Raw genomic sequence first — 23,635 nt, 5'->3', positions numbered from 1 at the left:
CCGTGGTCCGTTTTACGTGGCCGCGCTGGTGGGTAAGTACGGGGCCCCACAGCTTTCTATAAATAGGGACCTTAGGCATCATTTTACACTTTTCGCAATTTGAACACTTGAGCCCTATATTTCTACTGTTCATCTCTGAGACCTTCTTGTGTGGTTGCATCGAGTGTGTTGATTCTTCATATTCCTGGTAACATTTCTTATAAGTATCATTAATTAGTTTTTTTTTGCTTCCCAATAGTTTTAGCTTCTTTACTCTTCAGTTTTTTCTTAGATTTTATGACTAGGTTAGTTTATCTGTTGGTTTTGAATGCTGAGTGCGAATTTCATGTTGGGTAATCGAGTAGGGACAACTAGGATGCAAAAACTTGAACAAAAATGGACCACTTTGTCAAACCCTAACTCAGTCCCTACGATAGCTTCAGCGCGGCCCGTGGCCATTTTCACGCGGTCCGCATGGCCCTGACGCGGCCGCACTACTAATGGTGTGGTCCGCGGTGGCCTTTGTTCTGTAATGCAAGTTGCTTCCAGTGTGGCCACATCCCTAATTATGCGGTCCGCGCTGGCCCAACGCGGCCGCACCCCTTTTTACGCGGTCCACGTTGGGAGATTCATAGAGGCTGGATTTTTGGTGTTTGATCAGTGCGGCCCACAGTCGCTTTCACGCGGCCCACGCTGCAGTCAATGCGGCCGCACCCCTGATGGTGCGGTCCGCGGGGCCTGTTCTGCAATGTGTTCTACAATTTTTCCTGCTGATCTTCTGCACTTATTTTCATCAACTGATACACTGCATGTGCTTATACTAACAAAGTTAGACATATCTGTTTGCAGAAAATGGTAAAACAAAGAGGACGAGGTGCAAAACAACCCGGACGAGTTGACTCCTCCCGGGGAGGAAAAGTGAAACAAACCAAAGTCACTCCCCGACCAAAACTAAAAACAAGAAAACAGGTCGTGAGTGATGATGATCAGTCGGGGAGTGAGTACCTACCTTCTCAGGACCTCTCAGCTGATTCGGGGCAAGCCCCCTCAGTCCCAGCCCCATCTACAATTCAAGCTCCACAGAATGTACGGCCTGAGTCGTCTGATGGATCAACAGCGGGTAACGACAAATACTCCACCCCCCCAAAGCTTCAGTATCGGGGGAGAGTGCAGCAGGGGGGACTAATAGTGATGATGAGGTTCCGGACAGTGGGGTGCCCGAGATTGGTGGTATTGAACGAACAAGAAAAGTTGAGGTTTGGGAAGACTGCTTTGTTAGCCAAGTGGCCTTCCAAAAATTCAGAAAATTGTGGCAAAAAAGAAAACTGATTCCATAGAGGAGCATAATCACACGAGACCTATTGCCCATACTACCCAATGTACACAAGCAATTTCATACCAGAGTAGGGTGGGAGCATTTTAGAGATGATTTGATAGATGCCAACGAGCATATGGTCAAGGAATTTTATTGCAATGTAGCCCACACCAAAAAGGGCTCAATTGCGACCAAAGTACGTGACAAAAATATAGTGTTTTCTGGAAAGGCGTTCAATGACTATTTGGGTTTTGAAGATGAAGACGAGGCCCAATACAATGAGAAGTTGGAGATGAAAGAGGAGGTTCGCCCATGGTTGGCTAAGTATTTGGCTCATCCGGGTACTATTCCGGATTGGATACAGGCGGGGGTGAAGATTTTGAGGAAGAATTTGAACTTCGAAGCTAGAGGGTGGCTTAAATTTGTGTGCAACAGGCTTGACCCCACTTCCCATGACCAAACTATCCCACTCCCCCATGCTGTGCTGATTGCCTCTATCATGTCGGGCTTCCCTATCAATGTGGGGAATATGATGTACAAGGCGATCACTTCGATGGGAGTTGACATCGACCGGAACTATCCATATACCAACACTCTCACGATGTATTTCCGGTATGCGGAGGTAAAGAAAAAGTCCTACGATGTGAAAGTTTGACCGGTGTCCCCATTTTCATGGTTCAACATTCAGGGACCGGACAATTCTAAGGACAAAAAGCACAAGGCATCCACCTCTGCCCCGATTGGCCAGTCTGAGGAGCCAGTTGTGGTAGAGTCTGCTGTTGAGCCCACTACTGAGCTTCCTTCCATTCCAGCTGCCACTGTTGTTGATGATGTGCCCTCCTCTTCTGCGGGTCCTAGTACTTCAGCGGGTCCAGGAGTACCTTTTTCCTGGACCAATCCTTTCACGACCCATCAGTTGACCAAGACCCTTGCCAGTCTAAACAACTAGATATCAGCTGCGACATCCAAGTTGTCCACATTGGCTACTTCAGTTGAGGCCCATTCTGCACCAGCCACTGTTCAGATTCCTCAGTCTATTGAGGATACTTTGAAGAAGCTCCTGGCTAACCAGGAGAAGATTATGGAGACTCATACCACTTTGACTAAGGCGGTAGCATGGCAAGGCTCTGAAGGAGCTTGCCAAGAAGCACAAAAAGATGAGAAAGTCAAGGGCGTCTAAGGAATTGGTGAAGGTGCTTAGAGCATACGTGGACAAGCTATTGGCAGATCAGCTGCCTTTAGACTTGTTATTTGAGGATTCAGCTCCTCCAGCAGCAACACCAGAGCCACAGCATGAGCAGGCACCCAGGCCTCCAAGAAAGAAGAGGAAGCTCCCCAGTACAGAGGGTGTAGTGATTGAGCTTGCAGAGACTTAGGAGATTCCCTCTAGTGATGCACCCAACATTCAGGCAGTCCATGATCAGGCCCCAATCCCAACAGCTGAGCAGCAGGAGGTCGGGAACCAGTCTGAGGTTCCCGTCCATACAGAGGACCAGGGGACCACTGAGGATCCCATGCATACGGACCAGGCCTAGAGAGCCCTTCTATATCCTTTATTTTGATCTTTTATGCTTATTTGGTAGTTGGCATTGGGGACAATGCCAGCTTTTATTCATGGGGGTGCGCCCTACTATCTATTTGGATGACTGTACATATTAGATACTCCTTTTATGTTCTTTTGATTTGATTTTCTAATTGGTCTGTACATAACTTTACATTTTAGCTACTTTTCTCGTATTTTTTTTTTATTATATCTTGGTTTGTATATAAAGTTACATTATGTATATATTCATCCCTCGTTGTATTATCTACTCCCCTATTGTACATATTCATTCTATTTTTCTATTTTCGCAAAAAAAATTCATTTTTAGCTTCGTAGATAGGCTCATAGCCTTTTGTTTTGTTTTTGGCATTTTCAATAAGCCCTTGGTTTTCTTAATGCCGCGGTCCTTTCCAAGGGTGGAATATTGTGCGAACCGGGTGGCTCTTCTTAATTATAGATGGCGTGACAACCTTCTTAGGGGTTTGAGTCTGTTTTTGATTTTTCTTTTGATTTTGATATTTAGTAGTTAAGGGTACCTCAGACAAAGCTTCACTTGGGCCTAGCACATTTGCCTTTGATCCCATGATCAAAGACATAATGTTGTGTTTAGGATGGTGAAAGTCGTGACTTTGAGACTTTTGTGTTGACCAAACAATCATCATGTGGTCGTTTTGTACCATTGTGCGCTTGAATCATAACTAAGGTCGTTATGGGCCCTCGACTCGATGTTTTTAGCAATCCTTGAGTGTGTGTGGTGAGAATTCGAATTGTGAGTCCAAGTCCCGAGCCGATGGTCTAGAACTTGCCCTGAATGTTTGTTGAGGCAAAATCCTAGGTGAATTTTGACTTGAGAAGTGATTATAAGCTCTCCTTGATCCGAATTTTAAGTTAAACAATTCCATAGCCTACCAATGAGATGATCCCTAGTTAACCCTTTTGAGCCTTAAACCTTCTTCTTTCAAGAACCAATGCTACAAGCCTATACCCATTCTTAATGATATCCTCTCTTGGCACCCAATTCTTCCCTTAGTTTGGGGGGGGGGGAAGACAAGAATGGAAACAATGTGGTAAAAGGTACAAAAGCAAAAGAAAAGGAAGGCAATGAAAAAGAAAGAAAATAAAAAGACAAAAAGAAAGACCAAGATGAATAAGTGGGTCAACTCTTTGATGCTCTTGTGTCACACTTGATCCATAGTTTCAAAGTTTAAATGTGTTAATGATGCATTCGTATTGAGGGCAATTGTTAGTCCCAATTGATGCTTGTTGAGGTTACTTTAGGATAACTGGAACTACTTGGATTTGTCCTTTAAGGGGTGAGTCTTATTTTGTTTGTTTGAGGACAAGCAAAGGTTTAAGTTTGGGGGAGTTGATAAGTAGGATTTTAACTTGTTTTATGCCCCTACTTGCCTATGCTTTGAGTATAATTTGCTACAAAATAGTCCCAAAATGCTCACAGGCTGTGCTTGATTGCAGGTTTGAGCAACAATGTGATGAAATGTCAAATATCGACTCAAAACGGAGTGAAACCTGCTCAAGTATCAAAGGCCAAGTGAAGTGATGGAATAAGAGCCTAGTGCGGACCGCACAAAAGTGCATGCGGCCACACTAGGAGATTCAGAGAGATGCATAATCAGAACTTTCACCACGCGGCCGCGGTTGGATCCATGCGGCCCGTGTTCAGCTGACGCGGCCGCGCTACTCACCTACGCGGTCCATATCACAAGGTTCAGAGAGTTGGAGAATTTGTCAAATGCAAACCACGAAGCCGCGGTCATCTCCACGTGGTCCGCGTCAGAGCTTCTCGTGGCCGCGCTACACTTTTACGCGGCCCGCACTAGACAAGTTCAGAGAGATAGAAATTGGAGTCAAAGAGCCAGTGCGGTCGTGGTCATATTTGTGCGGCCCGCACTGACCCCGCAGGGGAAATTTTGTCCAGTTTTTCTAGCCCACTATAAATAGAACATTTTACCATTTTTAGGTTAAGTTTTTGTATTATCAGTAGAGCTGTGCTCGTGAGAACCGAAGATTTAGCCTATTTTGGCATTTTAGCATCAATTTCTCCATAGATTCTTGTAGTTTTATCTTAGTAATTAATATGTTTATTTCTTATGTTTCTTCTTCAATTATGTCTAGCTAAACCCATTAGCTAGGGTTATGTCTCAACCCTAGTATGGGTAATTGATGGGTGTTGCCATCTAATGATAGATTGATATTGAGTGTTTGTTATTTGGTTTAATTTATGCTTTAATTAAGGATTAGTGGTTGCAAACATTGATTCTAGCTTAGTGGGTTTTAACTCTTCTTGAGAAAGAGAGTCTATGACCCCAAAATTATAGAGACAACAGTTGACGCATGCGAGGATTTCGTTAATTAGAGTGCATAGGTTGAGAATTCTTGGTGAGCCTCGCACTTGTTCGCGTGGGCGGAGATTTTTATCAATTGTTATGGTCTTTTCTTTGAATTCTTAGAGTCGCTCCATAGTCATTTTTTAGTGTCATGAGTATTATTTTGGTATTAGTCTTATGTCGAGTATCGTTCTTTATTATCAAAGTCGAAGATAAATTAGTATTTCTGGTTGCTAGTGGGTTGATTAGTAATGGTGAAAACTATTTTGGTTAATTGATAAGTTGTTGATTGTTTGAATTGCTATTAGGATGTTTGGTTGCTGATTGAGATAGGGAAAAATTTTGGGATAGTCCAAAAACAAGGGAAACTCTGTCCGATTTTTTGTAAAATACCGATGAGGCTTACTTGGGAGCACTTGCTCCTAAGCGCCGGTCACGATCCTGAATTGGGTCGTGACAAAGTTGGTATCAGAGCTTAGGCTTTAAGTCCCGAGACATGGAGCAATGTTTAGTAGAGTCTTGTTTATGGGTATGTAGGTGCCCATACTTATGATCTTGAGGCTACTGAACATCTAGGAATGTTTTCCTTTCTTTCATTCTTTGCTCGTACTTTTAGATAACTTGAGATTGACTTTGGGATATTTCTTTCGCAGATGGCTAGGACACGCACACCCTCATCTGCTGGACGTGGTGCTACCCGGGGTGGCGGTCAAGTTGGGGTTCATCAAACTAGAAGACAGACTGCTCCTCAACCCCAAGTTGGGAACATAAGTCAAACCCAAGCTGTTATGCTAGATCAAGGGCAAGGGAAGGGAGTTCAGAACGCTCCACCACCAGTGCCAACCGTTGTACCTACTGTTGCCTTACATGCAGATGCAGTGGCAAGGTTATTGAATGTGTTAAAGGCAATAGTTCCTACTCAGGGCGGAAGTTCAGCTCCTCAGGCTACTTTACAGACACAAGTACCTACACAGACTCAGCCTTTCGGGAATAAGGAAGTATCCCTACACGAGTTACTGAAATTGAAATCACCAAAATTCACAGGTTCTGATAATTCAGCAGATCCTCAAGGTTTCTTGGATGGGACACTTAAGGCATTACGTGCTCTTGGATGTTCTAGTGAGGGAGCCGTAGAGCTTGTAGCATAAAAACTAGAGGATATGGCCAACACATGGTATGAAACGGTATTGCTAGGAAGGTCAACAGGAGCACTACCACTGACATGGGACGAGTTCACTAAGTTGTTCAAGAATCATTTTCTTCCAGACAGTCTGATGCAAAAATATACTAGGGACTTTGAGAGATTGGTTCAAACTCCAGATATGGATGTGTCAACATATAACACTAAGTTCTATAAGCTGGCTATATATACTCCTCACTTAGTGCCTACCGAAGAAGCTCGAATTTAGAGGTTTATTGATGGATTAGTTGGTCATTTATACACTACAGTAGCCCCACAGATGAAGACTTTATCCTACTCTGATGTAGTCGACCTTGCTAGAAAGATTGAAAATAAGGGACGTGAAGAGCGTGAAGCTAGTGAATTACGTAAGAAGACCAAGAGAGAAGGGGCTTTCAATGGCGGTTTTAGTGAAAATAGAAGAGCAGGAAATCAGAGACAACAACAATAACAGGGTTCTTAAACAGGGACACACATATCTTCACAGTCCACATACAGACCACATTACAGACAAGGTAATAGAGGACCATCATCTTCTGGACATCGTAATTCTAGGCAGATATATGCCACTACTCCAGTCTGCCAAACTAGTGGTAGATCACATTTGGGGCAATGTCGTGTTCTAACTGGAGAGTGCTTTCGGTGTGGCCAGTTGGGACATCACTTGAGGGATTGCCCTCAGCCTCCGAGAAATTTCAACCAGGCTTCTATTCAGTCAACTTCATCAACTCAGACTACTCGTAATACTTCAGGTGCTACAGATACAGGAAACAAAGGTCGAGGTGCTGCAGACCGTGCTACCGTGAATCAAGGACAAGGGAATGCTGGTAGAGGTCAGGCGAGAGTTTTTGCATTTACTACACAGGATGCTCAGGCATCGAATGCAATGGTTACATGTATTCTTTCTGTCTGTTCAGTTGATGCACTTGCGTTGATTGATCCGGGATCTACTCACTCTTATGTGTCCTCGTACTTTGCTTTGAGATTTAGTAGACAGCCCGAGCTATTGAATGATCCTTTTCTAGTTGCTATTCCTGTTGGAGAGTCTCTATTAGCTGAATACGTGTATTGTGCTTGTCAGATTCGGGTTGAGGGTAGAGATACTCTAGATGACCTTATTGTACTTGATATGATTGACTTTGACATGCTGATGGGAATGGATTGGTTATATTCTTGTTATGCTATAGTCAGTTGTCATGCAAAGATAGTAAGGTTTGAGATACCAAATGAACCCAGTTTTATTCTAAGAGGGAGTCAGGTTCTAGAGACTTGCAAAATTGTATCTTTTATGAAAGCTCAACGACTTCTGAAGAAAGGTTGCTTGGGTCTTTTAGCTATTGTAAATGACACAAGAAAGGAAACAGTTAGTATAGAAAATATACCAGTAGTGAAAGAATTTTCTGATGTATTTCTTGAAGATTTACCAGGATTGCCTCCAGTACGAGAAATAGACTTTGGTATTGATTTGCTACCTGAAATTCAGCCTATATCAATACCCCCATATCGAATGGCACCAGCAGAGTTGAGGGAGCTAAAACAACAACTACAGGATTTGTTAGATAAGAGTTTTATTAGACCTAGTGTTTCACCATGCGGTGTACCAGTACAGTTCGTAAAGAAGAAAGACGGATCCCTGAGAATGTGTATTGACTACAGGCAGTTGAACAAGATAACAATACGTAATAAATATCCCTTGCCTCATATAGATGATATGTTTGATCAGTTACAAGGAGCTGCCCACTTTTTAAAGATTGACCTCCGTTCTGGTTATCATCAACTTAGAATCAAAGATGAAGATATTTCTAAGACTGCTTTCAGAACTTGATACGGGCACTATGAGTTTCTAGTGATGCCTTTCGGACTAACTAATGCTCCAGCGACATTCATGGATTTAATGAATAGGGTGTTCAAGCCATTTTTGGATAGATTTGTAATAGTATTCATTGATGATATCCTGATATATTCTCGTAGCCAAGGAGAACACGAGGATCATCTCAGGACTGTGTTGCAGACTTTGCGAGAACATCGACTTTATGCTAAGTTCTCGAATTGTGAATTTTGGCTAGACTCGATACCATTTCTGGGGCATGTTATTTCCAAAACAGAATTATGGTAGATCCTAAGAAGACTAAAGTTGTGCAGAAATGGACCAGACCTACTTCTCCTACAGAGATTCGCAACTTTTTAGGCTTAGCAGGTTATTACAGGCGTTTTGTGCAAGATTTGTCCAGAATAGCAGCGCCGCTGACCAAGCTAACACAGAAAAATGCAAAGTTTCAGTGGAAGGAGGAATGCGAGCAGAGCTTTCAAAAACTCAAAACATGTTTGACAACTACACCAATATTAGCCTTACCATCAGGTTATGAAGGATTTACACTATTCCATGACACCTCGAGGGTGGGATTAGGATGTGTTCTCATGCAAGATGGTCGTGTTATTGCTTATGCTTCGAGACAATTGAAAAAGCACGAGCAAAACTATCCTACACATGATTTGGAGATGGTTGCAGTGGTATTTGCTCTAAAAATTTGGAGACATTATCTATACGGCCGCATTTGTGAGATTTATACTGATCATAAAAGTCTGAAGTATATCTTTCAGCAGAGAGATCTAAATCTTCGGTAGCGTTGTTGGATGGAACTACTCAAGGACTATGATTGTTCTATTTTGTATCATCCTGGAAAAGCCAATGTGGTTGCTGATGCATTGAGTAGAAAATCTATGGGGAGTTTGTCACATATTGCCCCTGCAAAGAGACTTTTGGCCAAAGATATTCGGAGACTAGAAGATACAAGTATCAGATTTAGTGTCGGAAATTCAGAGGCATTGTTGGCTTGTGCTCAGGCTAAGTCTTCATTAGTTGAGCGCATTAAGGCCACCCAATATGAGGATGAACGATTATGCAAATACAGAGATGAGGCCTTAGCTGGTAAAAGCAAGGATATAATTGTTGAAAGTGATGATGTTCTTCGAATGGGTGACAGGTTATATGTAGCAGACGTAGATGGGTTGAGACACGCTATTCTTAAAGAAGCTCACAACACTAAATACACTATACATCCTGGATCCACAAAAATGTATAATGACCTGAAGCAATTTTATTGGTAGGAAGGTATGAAGAAAGATGTTGCTAACTTTGTTTCTAGTTGTTTGACTTGTCAGTAGATCAAGGCTGAGCATCAACGACCCGCAGGACTACTACAACAAATTGAGATTCCAGAGTGGAAATGAAAAAGAATTACTATGGATTTTTTCACCGGGCTACCACGAACCCTTAGAGGTTATGACTCGGTATGGGTGATTGTAGACCGACTGACGAAATCAGCACACGTTTTGCCGGTGAAGACTACATATGGTGGAGTCAGGTATGCACAGATATTTATGAACGAAATTGTCCGACTTCACGGGGTTCTAATATCCATCATCTCTTATAGAGGATCACAGTTCACTTCACGCTTTTGAAAATCTTTTTAAGAAGCATTGAGTACACGAGTAGATCTTAGTACTGCATTTCATCCACAGACAGACGGACAGTCTGAACGTACTATTCAGATCTTGGAGGATATGTTGAGAGTTTGCATTCTTGAGTTTGGAGGTAGTTGGGACACTTATCTACCGTCAGCTGAATTTGCTTACAGCAATAGCTTCCAGTCCAGTATTCAAATGGAACCGTACGAAGCATTGTATGGTAGAAGATGTCGTTCTTCTATCGGATGGTTTGAAGCTGGTGAGACTAACTTATTGGGACCCAACCTAGTACAAGAAGCTATGGACAAGGTCCAGTTGATCAGACAAAGATTGCTTGCAGCTCAAAGTAGACAAAAGTCTTATGCTGATAAGAGAAGAAGAGATTTAGTGTTCACAATTGGGGACAAAGTGTTCCTACGAGTCTCCCCTATGAAAGGAGTGATGCGGTTTGGGAAAAGAGGCAAGTTGAGCCCCAGGTTTATAGGACCATATGAGATATTAGACCGAGTGGGAGCGGTGGCTTATCGTTTGGCACTTCCTCCTGAGTTGTCCTTTATTCATCCAGTGTTTCACGTCTCAATGCTAAGAAAATGTATATCAGACTCATCTCAGGTGATTGAAGCACCGACTATACCAATCGATGAGAAGTTATCTTACGAGGAGGAGCCAATGACTATTGTTGATAGACAAATAAGAAAACTACAGTCAAAAGAAATTGTGTTCGTGAAAGTCTTACGGAGAAATAATAAAGTTGAAGAAGCTACTTGGGAAATAGAAGACACTACGCGAGTCAAGTACCCCCATTTGTTTCAGTCTATAGGTACGTACTTGAGTTAAATTCGGGGACCGAATTTCATAAGGTGGGGAGGATGTAATACCCTATATCTTTAAATAAGGGTGTAATAATAATAATAATAATAATAATAATAATAATAATAATAATAATAATAATAATAATAACAACAACAACAATTATAAGAAAATAACTATAAAAAGGCAAAACAAAACAAATCCAAAAAAAGGAAAAAGAAATAGGGGTTTACAACAAATAAAGAGCAAACGAAAGAGAGAAAGGGGGAAATAAGGTCTGCTTCAGAAAACGAATAAGGTCTGCTTCAGAAAAACGCAGAATAGGGGTTTCAAAAGAAGGAGAAGAAGAAAAAAAAAGCTGGAACCAAATCTTGAGAAATCTTAATTACGTATTGGTCTTTACGGGTAATACTCGAATTTCTCATCTGGGTTCTTTTCTTCTGGTAATTCTTTTTATCTCAGTTCATATATTTGAAGGGTTTCACAAGGTATAAGAAATTAAATACCAATAAGAATTTATTCTGGGCAAATTAAGAGTCAAACATGAAACCTCGAGGGTTGGGTATTCTAAAATAGCTATGAATTAGCCTAAATAAGAAAATTAACATGAGATCGATATTATGTAATTATAGATTGATTGGAGGAATTTGTACGAGTTGCTTGAGGTGAAGTAGTAGGTATTTCGGCACGAGTAATGTGAGTAGTAATTTTACCGCAATTTGTGTTTTCATAACTTGCATGATTTACACGTGATTTTTAATATGAATATGTTACCGATTATTTTGAGTTGCATGTTGGACAAGTCTTTTACTCGATATGATACCGAAATAGTTATCTGAGATGAATACCGTTTTAAATATTTTCGTTGCCCTCGCTAATGGGAAGGTAGAACTAGCATACCGTTACCGATTTCCCTCGAGTAGGGACTACCGTTATATTTGACTTCTTGCGAAGAAGTCCACAGTTATACCGATTACATGATCCGTTAATTGAAACCTCCCAAAATGTGAATACTGATATTATACAGTGGTTACCGAGCTTATTACTGAATTGTTAATTATATTATGTTACAAGAAAAACGTGATGAGACTGAAAATTATTTATTGTTTCTGAAAGGGCATTTTTATGTTATTTTCTATTTGAGATACTAGCATATTTTCTGACTTGTCCCCAAATAGTGTTATTACTCACTGAGCTAGTGACTCATTCCCCGCTATTTTTTTTTACAGAGACAACAGTTGACGCAAGCGAGGATTTCGTTAATTAGAGTGCACAGGTTGAGAATTCTTGGTGAGCCTCGCACTTGTTCGCGTGGACGGAGTTTTTTATCAGTTGTTATGGTTGTCACACCTCTTTTTCCGCCCCACTAGGGGCGTAGGAGTTTTTTCCAATTAAAGGACAATCGAAACAGGATTTGTTTGTTTATTTCAGAGTCGCCACTTGGGAGATTTAGGGTGTCCCAAGTCACCAATTTTAATCCCGAATCGAGGAAAAGAATGACTCGATTTAACAGTCCTATTTTTTATCAGTTGTTATGGTTGTCACACCTCTTTTTCCGCCCCACTAGGGGCGTAGGAGTTTTTTCCAATTAAAGGACAATCGAAACAGGATTTGTTTGTTTATTTCAGAGTCGCCACTTGGGAGATTTAGGGTGTACCAAGTCACCAATTTTAATCCCGAATCGAGGAAAAGAATGACTCTATTTAACAGTCTGCGCACCAGAAATCCGGATAAGGAATTCTGTTAACCCGGGAGAAGGTGTTAGGCATTCCCGAGTTCCGTGGTTCTAGCACGGTCGCTCAACTGTCATATTCGGCTTGATTATCTGATTTTATACAAATATGAACTTATGTGCAAATTTTAACTTTTTATCGCTTTCATAATTATTATTATTATTTTTTACTGGGAATTGCAACGTTTTGAAAATGTATCTCGAACTGTGTCACAATCAATGTACCCGTGGTCGCCGACACACTTTGACTCCGTTGGGATTTGGATTTGGGTCACATAAATGTGCACCAGAGTTTAAGAAAATTAAATTATTAAAGGCGCGCCTAAAGTGACTAGCGTATCATTTACTTTGGGTAGGGCCATGGAATTTTGCTAAACGATCCATCCCGAAGTCTAAGCAATTTTAAAGCAAATATTTACTGAGGGCCCCGCAATTTTGTATTTTTATTCGGCGAGGCTCATCTCATTCTTATTTTTTAAAAGGAATTTGCAACGTCATGGACACGCATCTCGAACCACGTCACAATCAATGTACCCGTGATTAGAGACACATTTCGACTCCGTTGAGATTGGGATTTGGGTCACATAAATGCACACCCGTATTTAAGGAGGTAAGATTAATTAAGATGCGTCCTAAAGAAACTACGTATTGTTGTTTTAGAAAAAGACCGTGGAAAATTCACTAAACGGCCAAATCCAAAGTCTAGTCAATGGTTATGTATTTATTGAGGGCCCCAGCGATGTGTGATTTATTTGGCGAGGCTCGTCTCATTTTTATTTTAAAGGATAAACCTACAGTGACTATATTTCTTCTATTAAGTTTGTCTCTAAAATAAAAGAAAATCTGTCAATTAATTACATGCTGAAAAACGTAACTTATTAGTTATTAGTTTGCGGCTAATGCGAATGGAAAATTGCGATCGAGTTTGTACAAAGAAAAACTGCTTTCATTCTATATTCTATTATTCAATAATACTAGAACATGAGATTGACACACCATAATATCAAAACAAATTAACTAGTATTTGATTAATTTAAACTAACATTATTAGATGAAGAAGTTATACATATGCAACCCCATTACTCATTAATCAGTCAACTACATTTTTATACAAAGAAGGGAAAATTCTATTCAAACACAAATCTAAATAGGCGGAATTCAAAAGGAACAAAGCCGGATTAATATTTCATTTCGCTTCAAGCCGAGAGTGTACAAATGTGTACCTGGAAATGGCAGTACAAGAAGAAAAGAAGGAGGAGTCAGCAGCAGTAATAACACAGCAACAGCAGATTCAGCTACACCGCAAAACCAGTAACGACCAGTAGAATAACCCAATAACAGATTGAAAAATCAGCAATACCAAAGTGCAATCGCAGTAAAAGCAGAAGAGAGACGGATACAAAATGCAGTAGTTTACTGATTTTGAATAACACTCGAGGAAAGGCAAACGGAAATTATTCAAGTGAAAGTTTAAATTGTCTCTCTCTTTTACTCTCAAATTCTGATTTCTCAAAATTCTTTCAAGTTCAAATCTCTTCTCTCCTCTCAAGTCTTGACTCTTATCTAAGTCTTCCCTTTCAAGTGTAAAAAAGTCCCCCAAGTGTAAAAGTCCTTCTAGTTCCAGTCCCCCCTAAAATGTGTCAAATGACTCTATATATAACAAGACTCTTGTCTTGAATCCCCAACCCGAAATATTCCCCCAATGGCATGTTTTGTCCCCACTAATTAATGTTTTCTTTATTTTAAACCCTTGTCCCCCATGCCTACATCCTTTGTCCCCCGCTACATTAAATAAATATATCAACCCCAACCCATTACATCTTGTCCCTCATGCCTAACATAAACAATTACAATATTCCCCCCTCACTACATTATGTCTTGTCCCCCATTATATTAAACAATTATTATCAATCCCACCCCATTACATCTTGTCCCACATGCTTAACATAAAGAATTATTCAAAATGTTCAATTACCAAACTACCCCTCCGACCTTATTGCAATTACTATTTTACCCCTGAACGTACTGCAATTTACCAAACTACCCCATCAGCTATAACCAATTCACCTAATCAATCTCAACCAAAATATAGCAAATATGACCAATTTCTAAACAAATTCAACAACAAATCACATGAACACAAATTGAAAAACATCAAATTAATGTGAATAAATTAACCATATTGGGAACCAATCCTGGTTAACTTAGACAAAAAATGAATGAGCAAAAGAGACAACAATATTAACAACAAAATACATGATTCAAACTAAATCAACAAATCAAAAACCAAAACAAACTCACATTAAATTACTGGATTAAAAACGAACTTCAAACAAAGAATGAACATGCATTAAATCCATATTAAACAACAAACATGACGGATTCAAATGATTAAACCAACATATTTCCTTATTACAACTAAATTCTTTTAGACAAATAAAAAAACAAAACCGAAGAAGAAACAATTATGAATTTAAACTTGAATCTAACAACATTAACAATTTCTGAAAAATACATAAAACATAGGGAACGAACTGAAGAAATAATTAATCAAACTTCAATTTGAATCTAACAAACATTAAACTAACAATTTCACATGAACAAACTGAAAAATTAACAAAACGATGAACACGAAACAAAACAAAAATCAAACATTTACCGATTTTATATTCGAGAATATCAAAAACAAAATACGAATAAAAGTGAAACTCAAAATCCACTAACCGGATCGAAACGACGAACAACGACTGACCAACGACGAACTCGAACTATGTATGGACTGTTTTGACGATCCCAACCAAAACTCGAACAAACGACGACGAAGACGATCCTAAGAAGCAACTGAAGGAGGTGAAGCAGTAGCAGCTGGCGACGAGGGGGATGGACGCGGAGCAAATGCTCGACGAGCTTGACGCAGCCATGGTAGAAAGAAGAGAAGCAACAGCGACAGCATCAATGAATCTGGACGATGCAACAGCAACAGCATCCATGGCGGACAGTGAAAACGCAGCAGCTATGGAGAAGATAAAGCAGAAGGGTCGTTCATGGCAGGGATGTGCGACGTGGTCGTGGTTTCGACGAGAATGTGGTCAGTTGGTCTGTTGAAGACGAAGCAAAAGATGGTGGTTCTTGGACTGGTTGTCGTTTGGACGTGACGACGACGAACGTCGGGGACTGTTTTGGTTAGCAAGATGGTGATCGTTTGGAGACGGAGCAGAAGCAAAAGCAGAAGGGTCATTTAGGAGAAGGTCGACGAGATGTTCGTCGTCGACGACTGGATGTAGCAGGAGCAGCAATGGCGATGGAGCTTAGCCATGGCAGCCATGGATGTGTGTTTTGGAGTTTGGAGGAATTGTTCATGGTGAGGGTGGTCGATGGGGTGTTGGAGGAGACGATGGGGCTGGGCAACTATGGAGCTGCTGGTGCGTGTGTGTGTGTGTGTTTGAAGAAGACGAAGTAAAGGCAGCCATGGATGGGGTGTTTGGGATTTTGGAAAAGAAGAAGAGAGGGTGGGCGGCGGATAGTTTAGTTTAGGGTTTGGTTTTGTTTTTTTGTTTTTGTTTTGTTTTGGGAAAAAATGAAAAATGAAGAGGGGTTAGGTATTGGGGTTTGGGGCGGACCGGGTCGACCCGTGTGGAGATGGACTGGGTCATGGGGAAGGTTGGGTATTTTTGGGCTTGTAGCTTGAATAAGAAGAATAGCCCAATTCCGATTTTTTTGTATTTTTGCTCTCTTTTCTTCTTTTATTTTTCTAAACTAAATTCTAAAATCCTTAAATTATTATATATAACTAAATTAATTTATAAAAGCGCAAATTAACACCCAATAACAATTAACACACAATTAAGTAATAATTAAGCATAAAATTGTACAATTGGACATTAAATGCTAAAAACGCAAACGATGCACATTTTTGTAATTTTTAATTTTTGTAAAACCAACTTAATTACTAACAATTGTAGAATTAAATCCTACATGCAAAATATGACATATTTTGTATTTTTTATTAATTTAACAAATAAACATGCACAGACAAATACAAATAGTTATCCAAAAATGTCACAAAAATTCTCAAAATTGCACACCAAGGAAAATCATTTTATTTTGAATTTTTTGGGAGTAATTCTTTCATAGGGCAAAAATCACGTGCTTACAGCTGCCCCTCTTTGCCCGAAGACACGAAGGGTTTTCGTGCAAAGATAAAGTGAGCGATTTTTGCCCATATGAGTACTCCATGTAAAGCATTTTTTGAAAAAGATTTAACCGAACCTTTGCTTCAAAGGTTTCCTACATATCCCTGGCTAAAGGGGAATCAGGTTAATGTAGTTCGGGAAGTTTTGGTGGTTGGGACTACCGTGGGACTGCAAGGTTACTGCTATTGCATGCTATTACCACTGTTTACACCGTGCTTAAAAGAAAACAAGAAGCTAGGCTAGACTACGGATCATGAGATCTCATATATCTTCAACTTGTTCTTGTTGCCTTGCTTTCTTGTCGGCTTGCGTTTCTTCCGGTGCTTTTCTTCCGAGATTTTGGGGATGACACTGGCCCTTTGCTTTTCTGAATACCAGTTTTCATCATTTTGCTCGGTCCGCTGGGGATATGGCTTCCTTCATTAAGCTTTTCGGTGGTTCCTCTAGGGATACGACTTTCTTCATCAGATTTGTTATGCTGGGCATAATTTAATGTTCACAAGCCGCTTCTTTCAAGAAGCGTCTTTTCTTCCTTTTGACTCAGGCGCTTGAATTTGTGCTGGGACCTCTTGTTGCAACCTTCTGCTTTCCGGTGCTGGGGATTTTTATTGTTTCCTGCTGGGGATTCCTGTTGTAACCTTCTGCCTTCCGGTAGGGTTACTGATTTCAAAATCTGATGTATAAGACTAAAAAGTATTCCTCTCGTTATACAGGTGGGCGCCTGACTTCAACAAACAACTTTGAAAAATAAAACGTCTTTCCTCTCTTCAGGCGGGCTCCTGACTTCAAACAAACAACTTTTAAAATAAACGTCATTCCTCTCTTCAAGCGGGCTCCTGACTTCAACAACAACTTTAAAAATACAATGTCATTCTTTTCTTTAGGTTGGCGAGATTTCAACAACTTTTAAAATTAAAACGCCTTTCCTCTCTTCAGGAGGGCTCCTGACTTCAACAACAACTTTAAAAATAAACGTCATTCCTCTCTTCAGGCGGGCTCCTGACTTCAACAACTTTAAAAATAAAATGTCATACCTTTCTTTAGGCTGGCGAAATTTCAACAACTTTTAAAAATAAAAATAAAACGCCATTCCTCTCTTCAGGTGGGCTCCTGATTTCAAACAAACAACTTTTAAAATAAAATGTCATTCCTTTCTTTAGGTTGGCGAGATTTCAAACACTTTTAAAAATAAAACGCCATTCCTCTCTTCAGGCGGGCTCTTGATTTCAACAACAAACTAAAAGATGTCATTCCTCTCTTCAGGCGGGCTCCTGACTTCAACAACTTTGAAAAATAAAACGCATTTCCTCTCTTCAGGCGGGCTCCTGATTTCAACAACAACCTTGAAAAATAAACGCCTTTCCTCTCTTCAGGCGGGCTCCTGATTTCAACAAACAACTCTAAAAATAAAACGTCTTTCCTCTCTTCAGGCGGGCTCCTGACTTTAACAAACAACTCTGAAAATAAAACGCCATTCCTTTCTTTAGGCTGGCGAAGTTTCAACAACTTTTAAAAATAAAACGCCATTCCTCTTTTCAGGGGGGCTCCTGACTACAACAAACAACTCTGAAAATAAAATGTCATTCCTTTCTTTAGGTTGGCGAGATTTCAACAACTTTTAAAAATAAAACGCCTTTTCTCTCTTCAGGCGGGCTCCTGATTTCAACAACAACTTTAAAATAATTCAGCCTCCGTTCTCCAGGCGGGCTCCTGACTTCAATAATAACTTTAAAAAATAAAACTGCCATTCCTTTCTTTAGGCTGGCGAAATTTCAACAACTTTTAAAAATAAAACGCCATTCCTCTCTTCAGGCGGGCTCCTGACTTCAATAACAACTTAAAAAAATGCCATTCCTTTCTTTAGGCTAGCGAAATTTCAACAACTTTTAAAAATAAAACGTCATTCCTCTCTTCAGGCGGGCTCCTGATTTCAACAACAACTTTAAAAGATGCCATTCCTCTCTTCAGGCGGGCTCTTGATTTCAACAACAACTTTAAAAATAAAACGTCTTTCCTCTCTTCAGGCGGGCTCCTGACTTCAACAAACAACTCTGAAAATAAAATGCCATTCCTTTCTTTAGGCTGGCGAGATTTCAACAACTTTTTAAAAAATAAAACGCCTTTCCTCTCTTCAGGCGGGCTCCTGACTTCAACAACTTTGAAAAATAAAACGTCTTTCCTCTCTTCAGGCGGGCTCCTGATTTCAACAACAACCTTGAAAAATAAATGGCTTTCCTCTCTTCAGGCGGGCTCCTGACTTCAACAACTACTTTGAAAAATAAAACGCCATTACTTTCTTTAGGTTGAAGAGATTTAAACAACTTTAAAAATAAAACGTCTTTCCTCTCTTCAGGCGGGCTCCTGACTTCTTCAACTTAAAATTTAACAACCTTCTTTCTACAGGCGGGCTCCTGACTTCTTCAACTTCAAAATGTCAGCCTCCATTCTCCAGGTGGGCTCCTGACTTCGACAACAACTTTTAAAATAATTCAGCCTCCGTTCTCCAGGCGGGCTCCTGACTTCAACAACTTTGAAAATAAAATCCTATTTTGAGGGCGGATGAACCCAAAATATCCTATAAACTTGAAAATGTCTTACCTCAAAACTTGCTGGGGATTATTTTGCTGGGGATGAATTTTCCTTTTCTTCCTTACCCACTCTGGGTTGTCCGACCTTCCTGAAACTTGGTCGAAACTCTGTCGAGGATGCTTCTACATCTCGATGATCCGCTGGGGATAACACTGCGAACTGCTGAGTAACCCTGCTGGGGATAACACTGCTGAGGATAACTCTGCTGAGTAAATATGTTATCTTACTCCTTCCAAAACTACTTCCTTTTAAGTAGGATGTTTCATTCCTCTGCAAACTACTTCCCCTTTTTTTCTCTTTTTTTTTTTGCTAGCTTCTTCCTTCGAAGACTACCTCCCTTAAGACTTGTTTTGCCTTTCCCCGAAAGGAATCGCTGAGGATACCGATTTTCACCAAACTTGTGTTGGACTCCTCGAAACTGCTGGGGTTATCACTGTTGGGGAATTATTTACTTACCTGTTGGGGGATAAAATGTTATCAGCTGGGGATAATGCTGTCGAGGATAACACTGCTGGGGGATTCTGATTCCTTCAGAACTAGTGCTTCACTCTTCGGAAGGCTGTTGGGAATGATACTGGCCTTTTGCTTTTTCTGAGCTCAAGTTTCATCCCTTTGTTCTGTCCGCTGGGGAACAACTTTCTCTATTGAAACTTATTATGTTGGGGGCAACACTGGTTCTAAGACCACTTCCCTTGAGACTGGTGTTATCTTTATTCTTCCCCGAATGGGTACCTGACTTCCAGAAAATTTTCTAAATGGAAGGAAAATTTCCTGCCCCAGTTTGATAATCTTTCTTGTGGCATGCATTTCCGTCATCAATGCCATTTTTCCTTTACCTGTTTCAAATCAAACAAAATTTATTAGTTTAAAACGTGGTGGTTGGTTGTGATACTCCTACTTGGGATGGCTTTCCCCTTTCTCCTTCCTTGCTCTGCATTCCACAAGGGACGATATTATTTGCTGAGGATAATCCTTTTCTGCTAGGGATATCCCTCTTCTTTCGTGGCATGGCTCGGAGACTTGCATTTTTCCGACCTTTTAGTCTCGCATGAATTTTCCAAGTCATGCTTATTGCTCTCCTTGTTTGTCCACGGGCCTTGGCCTTGAGGTTTTAATAACCTCTGATTTTGGCAAGGATATCCCTCTTGACACTCGTCAATCCTTTTGTCAATTCCCTTTTGCTGGGGATATCTTTCTTGACACTGGCCTTGTGCTCGTTCCTTGCTGACTATACCACTTGGATGTACTAGCCATATCTCATCTTGCATAATTGGAAAGCTGATGGCCTATTTTGAAGTCATTTCCCACTGGTTCTGACCAAACAGACTCTACTGGGGAATTTTCTATGAAAGGAGAAAGATAAAAAGGAACAGAATAAAAGACAAAGGAAAAAGATGACTCTTTAACAAAAGAAACTATAAATAAAAACCTATCAAACGCAGATACCGACTCTAATGGTCATGACATGCATATGTGGCCTATCCTCCGCCGTCAATCATCTTTCAAGATCTTCCCTTGGCGATTCCCCATGTAATTCTCAATCTTATTCGACTTGTAGTGCCCAAAAGGTTTTCACTATCAAGTCTCTCTCATTTTGGTTTTTCTCTCAGCTTTCATCGCCTTACGGTGTCCGTAAAGATTTTCACCGATAAGACTCTCTCATTTGTATCACTTTCCAGCTGGGGATTTGGAGTGTTGCCGGTATGACTCTTTCTGCTGGGGATTAGAGTCCTTTCTGCTGTGGAACAGAGTGTTATGTTCACCGGCAAGACTCTCATTTGTCTGACTTGGCATCTTTTGAAGACTGATCAGAAGGTCTTTCTTTGGACCGTAATGTGGGTTTTTGGATAGGCTAGAAAGAAAGGGTATTAAAGGCTCAAAAAACAAATCAATTTGGGGTTCAAAATTACAACCTTCGAAACCATATTTGTTTACAACAAACGCAACCCTTGCCCCAGTTTCTTGCTTGGGGATTTTTATTTTTGTTATACTATGTTACACTATGCACATTATGCACCCTATGACCGAGCTGTGAAGCGCCTACGTATCCTCTTTGAGGAATCAGGTCAAACGTAGTTCCCAATTCCTCTTTTTCATTTGACCTTTTTTTTATCATTTTTCTTTTCTTTTCTTTTCTTTTCGTTTTGTTGTTTTCTTTTCTTTCTTTTCTTTCTTTTTTTCCTTTTTTCCTTTACCTGCCATGCTCGTATTTTCTAGTCATTGCTACTGATTCCGAACGAGGGGTACGAAAGAAAAACAAATAAGGCTCAAAAGGGGTAACGAAGGATAAAGTGTTTAGGTAGCAGAAAAAATGTCTTCGTCATTCCAGTCTTCAAAACATGCCAAGTGCAAACAACACAGTTTAAACAAAGATTTGTAGCCTCTTCTGATGGTGTTGGACTTGACAATTATATTCACACATTTGCCTTTTTATTTGTCATCTCTAAAGCACTGCTGGGCAACACTCTCACTCTCATTATCATGAACGACCCTCGTGTCAATTTGGCGAATCTTGCCTTTAACGGTTTTCTTTATGTTTTATTGCCCCAGTTCCGCATGACTCGAGCTCCGAATAATCTCAAATCGTCCTTATTTCCTTTAAATGTTCTGATCACCTTTCCGGGATTTTATGATTAACTTTTAAGATTAGGCCCAAACTGTGTGCGCATGTCATGTCACTAGAATTGGCGTTGAATAAAAATGATAAAAGGACTAAACAAAAGGATGACTGGAAATAATAAAAGACCGGATTTGCTTTAGACTACCGGTGGAATGGTTTGAATAACAAGACAAACAAAACAAACTAGAATAAAATCCTAAAACAAACTGGACAAAACTTAAACAAACCGCTATGACAAAATGGAAAGATAAGAAGGTTTGACACAAAACAATATCCGAATTACAATCCTAATAATCCGAACGACAGAAATGACAACAAAATGAGCCACCACAAGCTTCTCTCTTGCTAACCAAGGAACGGAGCGTCCTCCCACTTTATCAAAACTGGCATCTTAGCTACTGAGCTTCGCATCAGTATTGCCTAGACCATTACCAACTTCAATATCATCAATCTTAGTCAACAAGTCCCCAATAGGATTTGAGTGTTTCTGTTATCAGGCCTGATCCCCGCAAAGTGTGCATCATTATGTGCGGGTAAGGGATTCTGTGCGATGTTCTGGGTGTCATTGTCTTGGATTACCACAAACCAACCACCTTAACTTTCTTTGCGATTCAAAAAAAACAGGTTAGAATGGACTCTGTCGGTCCCCATTATTAACAACATCTTTTTTTCTCTTTTTTTTTTCTTTTTTTTTCTTTCTTTTTTTTCATCATTTTTCATTTTTTTTTCATTTTTCCATCATTTTTTTTTGTGGTCGAATCTTATGGAGATTGCCTACGTATTATGACCCCGCATGAATCAGACCTTGCGTAGTTCGGACCAATAAAAGATAAATAATAATAAAACATTTTTTTTTCAATTTTCATATTAAAACAAACTGGGTTTCAAAGGTTTGAAGGTGACCTACAAACTCGAAAATCAAACAACCCATATATTCTAATCATAAGATTTACAAACTCCAAAAACAAATGGCCAGCTTCCTTTCTCCATTTGACAAATGCAACCGAACGGTTATTTTTTGCAAATGTGGCCCCTTCCAAATTTCACATGAATTTTGAGGCCGGGGAGAATTATTTTATGACACTTTACAAACTTGTTCGTTCTTTTACGAAAATAGCCTTTCGACAACTGAAAGGTACTCTAAGGATATTTTGGCAAGAACGGTTTAAGACACTGCCAAAGCTGGCTCGGCTTATTGTGACCAAAAGCCCAAACGGTATTCACCTGACCGCTGACTCTTTGTTTTTTTTTTCAAATTACAATAAAACTTGGTGTTGCAAACACAGCCCATCAGCGCCTCGGGGACGAAGATTTTTAAGGCTGTGTGGGTCAACTGGACAAAAAATACTAAAAAAAATGACCCAAAGGTGGCTGTTTATGCAAAGTCAGCCCTCCGGCGTTCCTTTCGGGAACATTCGGCTATGTTTTGACAAAACAGCGTCACCCGACTTCTTTATGACAAAATTAAAATTTTGACATGTTTTTTAATTATTTATTTATTTTTGGCTATTTTAACAAAAAGGGAGGTTGGACCCGATGAGGGTTGCCTACGTATCTCACATCCGGTGAGAATCAAACCCGCGTATTTTGGGCAATCATGAATAAAGTAAATAAACTAACCCTTTTTTTTTTATTATTTTTATTTATTTTTGAAGGAAAGACTGATAAAGAAGTTTTTTTTTTCTTTTTGAATTTTGAAAGAGAAATTTCTAAAGAAGAAAGAAAATATTTTTGGAATTTTATTTTCAATGAAAGAAATGCTTCTAAAAAATATTTTTGAATTTTGACTTTTCTTTTCAATTTTGAAAGAAGAATGAAAATATTTTCGGATTTTTTGGAAGAAATTAAAAGAAAATATTTT

General features: G+C 39.9%; 2 protein-coding genes across 2 annotated transcripts; both read left to right on the top strand.

Annotated features, from left to right (window-relative positions):
- The first annotated feature begins 6,642 nt into the window (after positions 1-6,642).
- LOC138876019 (uncharacterized) lies at positions 6,643-8,187 on the top strand. Its single transcript, XM_070154907.1, has 2 exons — positions 6,643-6,766; positions 6,830-8,187. Exons 1-2 carry the CDS (start codon positions 6,643-6,645, stop codon positions 8,185-8,187), a joined length of 1,482 nt encoding a protein of 493 aa, XP_070011008.1.
- Positions 8,188-8,996: 809 nt separating this feature from the next.
- LOC138876008 (uncharacterized) lies at positions 8,997-9,470 on the top strand. The gene has a single exon (XM_070154895.1). The coding sequence runs from the start codon at positions 8,997-8,999 to the stop codon at positions 9,468-9,470; it is 474 nt and encodes a 157-aa protein (XP_070010996.1).
- The last annotated feature ends 14,165 nt before the right edge of the window (positions 9,471-23,635 follow it).

The sequence above is a fragment of the Nicotiana sylvestris genome, chromosome 1 (assembly GCF_000393655.2).
Source record: "Nicotiana sylvestris chromosome 1, ASM39365v2, whole genome shotgun sequence".
In the NCBI taxonomy this organism is placed as follows: Eukaryota; Viridiplantae; Streptophyta; class Magnoliopsida; order Solanales; family Solanaceae; genus Nicotiana; species Nicotiana sylvestris.
The sequence above is the reverse complement of the archived record's forward strand: the minus strand, read 5'-3'. Positions and strand labels throughout refer to the sequence as shown.